Raw genomic sequence first — 13,241 nt, 5'->3', positions numbered from 1 at the left:
CCTTACAATTATGTTATAAAGTAAATAAGCTTAAAGCAAGTCTGACTGAGGAATAAACTACGCATTGGACTTTGAGATAGCAAAGGGATACAAAGAACTTGTGCGCTTAAGAACCTACCTGAGAGCTTGAGTCCTCGTTCACCAACCTGAGTGTTGTAACCATTCGGCATTCGAAGAATAGCATCGTGGATTCCTGCCAACTTTGCTACTGCATACACCTCTTCCGGTGTTGCACCAATATTGCCGTAGAGCAGATTGTAATAGATAGTATTATGGAAGAGAACAGCATCCTACATTTATGGAAAGAATATTTTAAACAAGAAACCATGAACAATAGTTTAAAAACCATCCCAAACCCATGAAAAAAAATCAATACAGAATAGCTTATATTTTTCTACAAAGCCTGAAGGTAAAAGTATTTGGGGAAATTTCTTTTCCCAAAAATGGGATTAATACATTTTGTATCCTAAATATATATATATATACGTCATGCATACTTTTACCACTTTGCTAACTCATTATGGGTGCTAATCAACTGTAAAGCTAAATCATTTAAAGCTGGAGGCAGTTTCTCATGAAGAGGCTTAAACACATTTCAGAAATGGCATCTATATGATGATGCATGTAAAAACATAGTATTTCCTGGGGAGAAAAACAAAGAGGGGAAAAAAAAAAAAAGCAGCATGGTGACTTTCAAGGGAACTAGACAATACCACAGCATTAGGATTGGCCTTCACTGAACCACGGTGTCAGAATACTGAGAATTACTATTACGATGGACTATTTGGGGAGAATGAAACATGGTATACCTGAGGTACAACTCCTATTGCCTTTCTCAGACTTTCCAAACTGACATCTTGTATGTTCTGTCCAGCAATATAAATATTTCCTTTCTGAGGTTCATAGAAACGAAATAACAATCTCACAATTGTGCTTTTCCTGAAATTGAAAAGAATTGAAGCTAATGTTACATTCCTGGTTTGCATTTACAATCTCCAAACAGAATTGGTGTCACAAACAAAAATAATAAAAAGCGAAACACAAGAACAAATGCATTTAAGAAACAAAATTCTGCATTGTTGATTGGCATATTTAGTCCATTTACCCACCCTGACCCACTACCTCCTACAATGGCCACTTTCTTTCCTGCAGGGACTTCAAAAGACACTCCAGCAAGGACTTTCTGCCCCTCAAGGTATTCAAAATGCACATTATCAAAGGCAATGGCAGCAGTCTGTGGTGTGATCTGCAGGGGTGGAGCCAGCTCTTTGTCCTATTAAAAGAAGAGCACCACTTTATATGCTACCCAAAAAGTATCTCAAGCAGTTCAACAAGCTGAACAGTCCATTTCCCAGCTCAGAAAAAGGCAAATAGACACTCCAGCTTGGATATGTTGAAAATAATTATAATCCGCCACACAAATGAAATTCGTTTGTTCCTCCTTTTCCCCAAAGAGGTAAGAATTTCTGCTGTAAACACTCTGCTTCACGACTTCTTTTGCAGTAATAAATTCTGCATCATTAATTACAGATAAAAATTCAAGCACGAGGCATGAATACTTAAAATAAAAAAATCTCAATACAAACACAGCTTCCATGAAGCAACTTTCGCTGTCACTAAAAGGTTCTGCAAGAAAAAAGCAGCTGCTATTGCACTAACTGCACTTAAAGAAGAGGCAGAACAGCATCCTTACATAACATCTCTTTTTTGAATAGAAATTAAACCTGGAAGGTAACAAACAGGGTGAAATGATGGCATTGCCAGAAAACAGCCCTATTAAATACCCAGATACTTTAGGAAAATAAGCTACTACTTACTTTAATTTTGGTATCTACACTGAGAAGTGTAAACAAGGTATTCATATCTATAAGTGCTTGTCTTGTCTCTCTGTATACTGTTCCCAGGAAGTTTAGGGGAAGAGAAAGCTGGAACAGCAATCCATTCACCATTACTAGATCTCCAACAGAAAGGCTGCCTTAAGACAAAATGGATGTGAGAGAAGAAGGAGACTTGAAGGGTTGTCTTGTTAGGAAGCACGAAAAGATTTTAAAAAAATAATCAAGTCAATCAAGTCTAGTTTCTTTTATCCCATTTCTAAAACCAGATGTTTAAATAGTAAACAAAACGCATTCCCCGAAGATCGGATTTTATATAGGAAGATGTCTGAAATGAATGGCAATGTTTGTGTGGATTTCACTAAAAAAAAAAAACAAAACCAAAAAAAAGATATAATAGTACCTGGAAAATAAGATAAGCAGCATATCAGGAAATTCATGGAAAACATCAGATTGTAAAGTTGTAAATTCCATAGAGAGAAACATAAAGGGGCCTAAATAAGTTAGAAGGAGAGGAACTAATATAGGAAAGCAAGAATCGGGAAAGACAATCTTAAGTGCAATTACAGACAAATCCAAATGATAGAATTTGTCATGATCAAGAGAGAGGACTTTCATACCATATAAAACAGAGCTGCTAAAACATATAGTGAGAACCTCTGGGCAGCTTAATATCAAATACGCTGAAAACTCAGGATGACACACTAGCTAAAGGTAAGTGCTGGGTCAGTTCAGCTGAAATAGGTCCAGAAAGATGATTTAAAGCCGTATTTCTATCATCTTGCTTAAAGGCTATTCTGAATTTTCTTAAGGTCAGCCATAAACTGCACGTACTGACTTATCCGTTCACAGTGTAACTCTTCCCTGTCCTGGCATGTCTTAAAAAGAGCAAAGCAGACGCAAGAAAGACAACATGATATAAAGGTCTACCCTTCAAACATCTGGATGCTAACAGTGTTTAAAGCATCACTATTTTTACTCTAAAACCACCTTGCTTTAGCTGAGCCTCATCCTGATACTGCGTTCTACTGTATTTGAAGCTTGTACTGTGTCTTCCTAAACAAGCAGGCTTTACTTTATGTAGTAAATTAGACAAATATAGATTAAAAACCCTAACGTATAGAAACAATTCTTTTAATAATGTGCCCTTATTAATCTAAGGAAAGTGAAGGACACTGGTAATAAAACTACTGGAGATAAAGCACACTGGTATATATACATTAAGGAAAAGTTCCGAATCTTGACAACATGGGAAGGAAGAAGGGTAAAAAGAAAGGACCTTTGTACAAGGTCCACAGAAGTATTTGTATTTATAGAAGTGTCTTTCACAATCCTTCAACAGAAACTTGTTGAAGTTACATTTTCTTAGAATCTTTCTCTAACTGCTAAACTTTTAAAATGTTTCTAATAAAATCATACTAGTTACTACTACATATATATATATATAAAAAAAAACAACAAAAAAAAAGAATTAATAATAGTCCAAGAAGCAGAAATACCCAAAACTCTCAAGCAAAAACTCTCAAAATGAACTATCACATCAACCATAAGTTAATTACAATTAACACCTCTATTATGGATGAATTAAGGTAAAGGAAAGTCATTTTTAGCTTACAGACAGATGAGTTACCTGCAACAATGCCCTGGCTAGCAAGCACCATGATGGCCGTTAAGCCAATGCTAAATATAGCACTCTGTCCAAAGTTCAGGAGAGCTAAAGTAGAGGTAGTCTTCAGGGAGGCATTTTCATATGTCTTCAAGAACTGATCATACCGTTGGGCTTCATATTTTTCATTATTGAAATACTATGATATACACAAAAAAAAACCAACGTCACATTCTCAAACATACTAGACTGTATATTTAACTAGTTATAAAGTGCAGTATAAACATACTACATGCACAGATACACACACAACCCCTCTTCACTTCTAACAACTAAAGAGAAAAAAAGATAAAAGATTAGTGTGTGAAGACAAAAACCATGAGCAAACCCCAGCACGTTCTGCACTGGGAAAGGAGACATTATAGAGATCCCTACCATACTCATTCTAGTAACACCGGGTGTCTGTCTTGCAGAACTTCTACTTGATTAATGTCAAAACCAAACACCAGCTGCCACTAGATACTAAAAAGAAGAAAAAGTTACTGTCCTCTATGTACTAGAACATCCTCGTTACTGTGATGATGGCAAATTCTCTAGAACAGTACTTGTAGCACAATGTCTACTTCTGGGTCCTTCTTCACAGCTAACTCCACTGCTTATCTTTCCCGTTCTAGCTCTCCAATTAAAAGAAGTATAAACTAAGCATAAGCCTGGACAATTTCAAAGCTGTCCACGGGATTTTTTTAATAGCAGCAGCAGCAGAACCAATATAGACCTGTTCTTTCACGCAAACATTGCAATGGAGTGCTACAAACTGCAATAGGTAATGAAAACAGTACACAGTGGTCATTTGAGAAGACAGTATGCTGCAGGCTGACATTCAGAAGACAATTTTGCAAACAAGAGAAGAGAAACTTCTTCCAGACTCTAAGTTTACATTTTGCAGAAACTGATGGTCAAGGTGATTCAGACATGAAAGAAACTTCTCACTCTTTATTAGCAAATAGATTTTTTCAAGCCCCACTAACAAATTTCATGCTACTCTGTCAATATCATGTCATACTCTTCAAATGAATAATGTTTTAAAAATATGCTATTACTCCAAATATGTAGCTCTATAAAAGATGAATCTTATGACTCACTTTCCTTAGGCTGACAGAAGTAAGACAAAGAGCCTAGTAGTAAAGATTGGTCTTACCTTCACAGTCTCATAATTTAGTAGCGAGTCAATTGCAGCATTACCTGCATCATTATCGGCTTTGTTCATTTCTATTCGAAACTTAGTCCTGTAAAATGAAGGCTTAATACAGTCAAGAGTTCAGGCTGAGGCAACACTAAGTACCCTGATGAATCTGAGGGCGTGCCTTACCTCCACTGCGTAATTCCTATTGTGAATGCTGCATAGGCTCCTAGCGTCCCCAGGGTTACCAAAGCAAACTCTGCACCACATTTGTAATACTAGAATATTTAAAAGAAAAAAAAAAATTAATAATAATTTTCAAAACTTCACTGTGGTCTCAAAATTATGGTAGCTTAGCTTGAGACAGGAACTCTAAGGTCCCTCCCAACACACTCCCTGCTCTGAACAGCTTAAGACTAAAATACAGGCATAAACTCAAAACAAAGGCAGCAAGGAGAAGGGTAGAGATAAAAAGGTCAGAGAAGATAACCAAGAGCTAGTGTGTAACATAATACTGGAAAGTAATTTTTGCCATTATAAAACATAAATGTTGCTGATGTTCGTGCTGTTACCACAAATAAGTATTTGTTTACAGGCTTTTTGGGTGGATTTTGAAAGAAAGCTGAAGACTGCAGAAGACGACATAAATGGCCTCGCAAAACAATTTATGAAGCGTTTTCTCTACTTCAGGGTACATCAGGAGAGAAAAGCCATAAGAAGAAAAATCAAAGCATCATGGCAGGCTGGCTGACAGCCAGCTTGATTTGCAACTTCCAAAGGTTATAAAATTTAACACAATATCAACAGGGGTTTTAACTCATATTGTTACATTCAAATTTGATTAAGTCCTTTTAAAAAGAAGGGGAATAAACAAAACAAGATTCTTGCTTTTAATTTAGTCTAAGCTATATAATCGAGATTTAGATTTTAGCACAAAAATATACAAAGATCCTGATTTCGAAGACAGTAAGTGTGATTTATAAAAGAAAAGTTTAAAACGGAGCTTGTTAAGCTTAAAATCTGCAGGAATGAGAAGCTTATTTTCCAAAAGACAATTTTCACTTTTAAGTTCTGGATAAGAACAGACCGGTATTCAGAAGAAAGTCAATAATCACTCCCTCCTCTGTCCTCAACGCACTAAGACACAACATTCCTGGACATTTATATTCTGCTTCCTCAGTATTTACCCAGATATATTTGACACTTGTGTGAACAGTTTACTTTTCTGATTTCATTTTTTCAACAATTCTGAAGAAAAACATTAAAAACTATCCACATAAATACCACTGGCTAAAGGTGTTAAATGTGAAAATAATTTCAAATAAGCCAATTTAAAGTAACTAATATTTGAAAATTATGGATTGCTTTCCTTTACAGTAGTTGCTTTCACAACCATCTTGTAAATTCTATTATTATTATTATTATTATTATTATTATTATTAATACTCAGTAGACTTTGGTAAAAGAAAATCAGTGTATTATTCCTAAATGAGACAATTCCAACTCATGAATAAACAACACTTACCAGAATTCCACTAACTAGTGCCACTTCAAACATCGTAGGTCCCAGGTTAAATACTAAAGCGCTAAGAACAAAACTGATGCCTCTTGTTCCTCTGTCGATGGTTTTTGACAGCGCTCCGGTTTGCCTACTTAGATGGAATGCCAAATCCAGGTTATGAAGGTGCAGAAAAACATTCTTCGCTATCCTTCTGATCGAATTTTGAGCTACTTTCCCAAATACTGCATTTCTAGCTTCATTAAATAATGCTGCCCCAGCTCTTGAGATACCATCTAAAAAAAGATGAAGAAGTTTACAAAATAAAAATAATTATATTTCAAATTTCCCTTTGTGCATGAAATTACACTAGACTCATTCTTTATATATTCTCAACATTTTTAGTTCAACATTAATTTATACTTAATTGGTCCAAAACTTTGTGCTATTTTTCATTTATTAACCATTGCGCACACATTTTAAAACAGTTTCTTTTGCAGCTGGTTATAAGAAAGGGTAGGATTTATCATCAAGAATCGCTTCTATAAGCATTATTTCATTTTTTAATTGGAATGCCAGAAGCAAGGTCACAGAACATTGGAAACAGACATCAACACAGAAGGAACTGTGTTGAACCGAAATAACCACCCTAGATGCTCAGCAGTGCAAAGGTCAGAAGCTCTGCTACCCCACTCCCTCACTGAAGAAAGTTAACGCTTGTCAACAGATTTGGGAATACCACTCACAGCCAATGAGAACAGCGGTTGCCACAGTTGCCACTGTATTTGGTGCATCGGTGAGGTTGAGCACGTTTCCAGATACCTGGTTGAGGTTGTCTACTGCATATTTAAACATGAAGGGAACCAATATATTCATGGCCTAAAAGCATAAGAACACCAATTAGTCCATATGCATTAAAACATATATCTATGTAGCGTGACTATTTTTTCTGAAATTGCTCCAGTTATATTTAGTTCTTAACCACTTAATGCGGATGAGATGGCTCTCTTGATTTCAAGCACAATATCCTCCATACTATTAAGTCTTTACTCCTGGAATTGCCAGGTTAGTTTGTCTTTCTCACTGGCTCCTTTTAAATATCAATTTCTATCCTAAACAAATTGTACACTGCCAAGGCACTTAAACTGAGGCTGAGCACTCAGTATAGCAATGGCAAGACTAGGAAATGAATCAAGTAGCAGACACTGCATGACGCATACTCACAATGCTGTTAAATTACGTCCTCATTACAGGTTGTTTGCTCTTTGTAATACTGGCAATATTCAGTATGAAGAACAACTACTACTACAAAAGAAACAACTCACCCACATATTGCTAACACTGGGTCAGTCGAGATGTATTAAACCAAAGCTCTAGTGAAGTCAAAGAAAAGAAGTTAACCTATCCTTTGTCTCTTCTGACTGTTAACACTACCTTAATATTTGAATAATGCTTTCCATTTGCAACATCACTATAAACATTAACTTAATATCTGCATTAACCCTAGCGTTTGGCACAGCAGCACAGAAAACCTTCCGTACAGTCTACAAAATCTACAAATTACTTTAACAATATGAGCTTTCAAAGAAAATACCGAAGTCATATCCACAACCTAACATATAGTATGTCACTAAGTATTTTTGTAAGAGCACCAGAACCCAAATGCATCTCCTCTAACAGTGGCATCTCCTCTACATGCGAAAAGCAAGACAGCTGTATATGTAAATAGACCAACTTTAGGATTTTTTTTACTTGCACAACTGTAGCATGAGAAAATACTGAAAATCTTAAAGAAAATAAAATTCTTAAGTCTTGTTAATGTTCCATTGTTACATCACTCATTCATACTAACAAGAATATAATTAATAAAATTCATTAATTCAAACTACTTCTAACTGTGAAGATTTGAAAATAAGGTATACAAGTTTTTTAGCAGTTGAACAAGTATGTTAAGTCCTACAGTCATGGCAGATGTTAAAATACTTTACAGTGAGCTGACTTTGCTTAAAGTTGGGTTTTTTTTTTTTCAATATTTGGAAAAAAAATTGTGGGTAGATGACAAATTATTTCACATGAGAAGAAACAAAAAATAAAACAGATTGACAAAGTATTTCAGCTCTCTCCACCAAATGTCTTGTATACCCACTTAGATCTCAATTGTATTTAGGGAAGTCTGTCAGAGCTGAAAGCCCAGTGAAAAAAACTGTAAATTAACTGGATAAAACTAGGTTTCAAGAGGAAAGAGTGGTAAAGTCTTTCACAACTTCAGTCCAAATTCAAGCTGGAAGACAGGCTTTGAGTAATTATAACAACTTTCCCAGTATCAAACATTCCCAGTGTTACAAATTACTGTAAGTAGTGGAAGACAGGTACTTCACCAAGAGGGGAAACTGGGGTTTTGAAAATAGTTCTTTTAACTATAGAATTTAAAAAAAAAAATTTTAAGTTAATTTTTTTCATCTGTTCTTTTTTTTTTTTTTTAATATATAATGCTGTTTTAGGCAAAAGTTTTAAATGCAAATGAGGAAGGAATCCATTTTTTCCTCTTCCCTCCTGTGTCTCCCCTATGAAATACACTAAGGAGGGGAAAGGAAAAAAAAAAGAAAAAAAGAGGAAAAAAAAAGACTACCAAATTCTCAATACAGCATAATCTAGACAACTCCTGAGAGGAGACAGATGAGATCTGAGAGCATCTAGGTGAGATTATTACTGGTTAGTTTGTGACTGAAAAAAGAAAACGACTGAAAGATCAGGTCCTACTTCAAATACATTCTTCTGAAATTTATGCAGTGCAAGCCTGAGAGTCCTTCAGCAACAGCTCCCCTTTTAATAGGTCAGAATTGTGAAAAGCTCCATTAAAAAAAAAAGACCCGAGGTTAGCATTATCTGCAGAAAGCCAACAAATACCATCAAAGCAGCAGTATACAATAACGTCTGATAACTTCAGTTATACACAGCAGACGAACAGGTTACTGCCATTACATGCTTAAACCTTAAGCATAAAGCTCCACAAAGAACTGAGGATGCATTAACAGAGATTTTGAATCTTTACAATACTGAAATTCAAATGCCGCTGCCCCCTCCCCCCGTATAATAGAAAAACCCTACTTTCCCTTCAGAGTTACTGAAACTCAATTTTTGGGTGGTATTTTGTTCTTAATAAAGACAAATATACCACCATGTGTGTTACAGTGATGACCAACATGACAAAGCGCGAGTTTTCCTGGAGAGACTACAGAGTAGAAAATAAGAGTAATGTAATGCAGATTGTCTTGATTTGCTGCAGATTCTCACAAATCCCTCTGCACGGATTTTGCTCTTCAGTAGACTATGCTACACTATAGGTAGTTTAGAAATAGAACTACAGATATATTTTAAAGCCTGTTTAAAGAAAAGAGATGTATTCTTTAAACTGCAGTTCTCCACTCGCAATTAATTTAACCGGTAACAGCCTACAATTTTGCAGAAATGTCTTCTTTTACACCAATATAATTCTACCCAATAGAGTTTTAAATGAAATTTAAAGCTTGGTCTCGGGTTATAGTTGTTCTGACTCCTGGAGGGTAGAGCTTGAATAAGAACAAGGCAGCATGGTATTGCATTTCATTAGCAATCAAGACAGTCTGCTTTCCAGTAATTTAAAAGAAAAAAAAGTTAATCTTACAAAATTTATAGCAAGAGAGATGAGAGGCCATTATTAGAAACAGGCCTTTCCTACTCAATTTGTTAAGTCAATGAGATCACGTTCACATTAATGGAAACAAAATTTCAGCCTTCTACATAAACTCACAGCTATCTCTTTAGTAGTCTAGATTTGCTGGCACAGAACAAAAAGCTTTAAGCACACCTAGGTACACTATGAAAAGCTACCATGCAAAACAATTGTCTTACGCGATATATCTATATAGGTTTCCGTCCTCTTCCTAATGCTTGGTAACAATTCCCATTAAAAGACCCTTTTAATATAAATTTGTACATTTTCTATTTATAATTTTTAATTAATAGCTTATCCTTGCCTGAATTTATTGGAAAGCAAATACAGCACCCATGAAGTCATCCCAACTCAATTGCCCACATTTAACAGCACGTTATACTGTAATGCATCATGCTTAAAGGAGTTTAAACATTTTTTTTAAATGACTGCACTGTTTTAAGCTGACAATGCATCATCATCTCTATTCCCTTGTGGGACTACACTACTTTTAAGGCAAACAGTCTTATCTTTCTTTTTGCTCTTCCCGGTATTTCTTGTTTAATAAAGATGATGAATTAGTGACAGGCTGAGCCCCAACAAGATAAAACTGGTCTACAGTGAACTCTTCTTTTGCCAATAACTCAATGAGAAACATTGACATGAAGATGACTGAATTTATCTGTGGACCAATATAAACATACACATCCACCAACTCCATTTGTGGAAATATAAACAGAAAATTCCATCCCTTACAGAGGTAAGACTGCTAAAGAAGCTACAAAATGTGGTCCAAAAGAGGGAAGCAGCATCTGGCTTCATGCCTTCTTCAAATTTAATGATGGCCTGAAACGTACTTTTTCCAGTAAGAGGAAAAAAAAATCAAAAATTTAAAAATACTTTTCACGTGAAACTTCTCAAAAAGCTAACAATTTCTAAGGGTTTATTGTAATTATCTAACTCCATCTGAGCCCACAAAAAGGGCTCCAACACCAAGATCTGAACTGATCTGATAGATATCATTATCTTTGCACGCAGACAAAATTTACCACACACCACTTGTGCCTTGCCTCCCTAGCCAAACAATTTCTTCTCCTGAAACTTACAGAATTAGCAGTCAGTGGAAATGCAGATAGTCTGAAAGATTTCTCTGGCTCATGAATAACGCATGCTTGGTCTGTGACCAAGAAGCCAAAAACCATTACAGGCTGACAGAGGTGACAAGCGATTTTGTCATATTCACGTGTCTAATCCAGCTTCTCAGAAGCCCGAGCACTTTTTGTTCTTGTGCCACAGAAGAAAAAGGGAAGAAACAGAAAAGTAAAGAAGCATTTACTATGCATACTGCAGTAAAGACGACAAAAAATGGGAGAGGGAATGTGGAAAAAGAAAAACCAGATATGTAGAACCTGAGCAGGCTAACCTATGTGTCTGAAAACATAGATAATGCCTTGTGTACTCCTCTCACCTATCTTCCCGTTGCATCTTTCAGATCGCACGCGTCTAGATAGGCTATAAATATTTAAGATAAAAATTTAAAGCGTGTCATAATACAACAAATCTTCCAACGAAAAAAGGACCTTACTAGCCCTAGAGCAGTCTCCATCCTGTCAGCTCCCAGCCATAAAAAGCCATACAAGCAGCTCACTTTGAAGGCTAACAATACTACTAGCGGTTATGTGCAGACAAAAAGGAACCAAAAATCACAATAATTTGTTCAATGACAGGCAACTGGGCCCCACAAACGGAGTCAAGACAGATTGTAACTGCAGGCTCTTCAGTAGCTGCACACAAACTGGCTTTTGTTTTGAAACTGAATTTTACTGAACCGAAGATTTAAAGAGACAAAGTATTTCTCAAGCAGCAGGACAAGGAGGTATGATCTCCAGCTTTTTTGTGTTTTGTGGGTAAGCAAGCCCAATCAAACTGGGTGTGAACTCCTGGTTTTTTTCCTGTGACTGAGGATTTCATAACCTACCTCTCCACTGTCATTTCTCCAGAGTTTTCTTAGAATAAAATTGAAGCCACCCTACAGCCTCTGTCTCAGAGAGTCACCATTTGGATCTTTTCTTCTAACTGGAAACTTAACTTTATAAATATACAGGTATAAAACCTCACCAAATTCTTTTTGTCAAGCTCAGAAGAAATTGGCCAAAAGGCTTATAAAAGTATTTCTTATTGGGGAAGGTGACTAGTAGCAGGCATCATGATCATATAGTTCTCTATGCAAAACCCCTAAGAACAAGCAGCCTTTAAAAAAAATCCATAAGGGTGTAAATCCTTCAGATGCAGACAAGTTCATAGTGAACAAAGAAATCAGGCCAGGACTGCAGTAAGGAGAAAGATATGCTGGCATTCTTGCGCTGACACAACTATATAGCAGAGAAACTTTAACAATCTGCTTGTGTGGTCTATCAAGTACATTGTAATTAACCTCACAAACAATCAGAACAAAGGGCTCCCAAATGGGCTAATGAGGAAACTGCACAGGATTATACATGGTCCAGGCAAGCTACAGGTAAACTGATTTGTATTTAATTTTCTCTAGGACAAAGTGACCTTTAGTTTGCTCTGGAAGAAAAGCAGATGTTCAGGGCTCAAAGATATGACAGACTTACTATAGCTCTGTTACAAACTATTGCATGTCAGTTATGCCACAATAGCTACATGCATACTTAGCACGTGTAAAGTATGAAGCAATTTAAGAAAATTTACCCCACAAAGGAAGAGTGGACATAGCTCAGGTGATGAGGGGGAACTTGTTAAACTGCAGTTATTCGAAAATGTTTGAGTTCTAACACAGCTTTGTTATGACAGAAACAGAACAAAACAAAGAACGTTAGCAAAGGATAGCTAGAAGACATCCGTGAAAATTTTGACCCCAGTCTGTTAGGATATATATTCTGTAGAGACCTTGCTGTGTGTTTTCCCAATAAAATCCTTATTTGCCAAAACAAACATTCTCACAAAACACTTCTGCTTTAACAGCCATCTCCTAAGACCTGGGCAAAGCTCAATGGGTTTTCTGCTCTGCTTCTGGGAATCTGCTCTGGACATCAGGACTACCAGGCTGCCTTGTACAGAATCTGAAGTAGGAAATTTAAGAGAACACTTAGGAGAGATCCAAACATCTAGTTACTTCCCCCAAAGAGCAATTAAGTGTCTGATTTTCTGACAGGGGGAAACATCTCTCTCTCCCAGTAGAAATATAATAGCTCTGTATTATACCAAATACAGAGCTATTTGCAAGAGTCAGGCATCCTGGCCATCAATTTTGTTTTCATTATGCCTCAGAAAGCTGCTTGAAACGTTAATAGATTTCCTAAAAGCAAGGTACAGTGCTGCCACATGCAGGATTAGATTCTGGATTCACATTCTCCATCATATTCATATAACCCTACAAATTAGGAAGTGGGAGGAAGAGCGGAAGA

At 36.3% G+C, this 13,241-nt stretch overlaps 1 protein-coding gene across 5 annotated transcripts in view; it reads right to left on the bottom strand.

Moving 5' to 3' along the window:
- The window catches only part of ABCB7 (ATP binding cassette subfamily B member 7), a 42,214-nt gene that overhangs the window by 11,140 nt on the left and 17,833 nt on the right, over positions 1 to 13,241 (bottom strand). For 4 of the 5 annotated variants that reach the window (XM_075162478.1, XM_075162479.1, XM_075162481.1 and 1 more), the window contains 9 exons: positions 6,866 to 6,998; positions 6,147 to 6,415; positions 4,811 to 4,899; positions 4,640 to 4,727; positions 3,466 to 3,640; positions 1,818 to 1,975; positions 1,110 to 1,273; positions 810 to 939; positions 119 to 290 (listed from right to left, as the gene is read on the bottom strand). In XM_075162478.1, the coding sequence (XP_075018579.1) occupies positions 119 to 290; positions 810 to 939; positions 1,110 to 1,273; positions 1,818 to 1,975; positions 3,466 to 3,640; positions 4,640 to 4,727; positions 4,811 to 4,899; positions 6,147 to 6,415; positions 6,866 to 6,998 (1,378 nt within the window). The remainder of the gene's footprint in view (positions 1 to 118; positions 291 to 809; positions 940 to 1,109; positions 1,274 to 1,817; positions 1,976 to 3,465; positions 3,641 to 4,639; positions 4,728 to 4,810; positions 4,900 to 6,146; positions 6,416 to 6,865; positions 6,999 to 13,241) is intronic. The other variant, XM_075162482.1, reaches the window with a different exon arrangement.

Source organism: Calonectris borealis, chromosome 13 (assembly GCF_964195595.1).
Source record: "Calonectris borealis chromosome 13, bCalBor7.hap1.2, whole genome shotgun sequence".
Lineage (NCBI taxonomy): Eukaryota > Metazoa > Chordata > Aves > Procellariiformes > Procellariidae > Calonectris > Calonectris borealis.
This window is presented reverse-complemented; position numbering and strand designations above follow the sequence as displayed.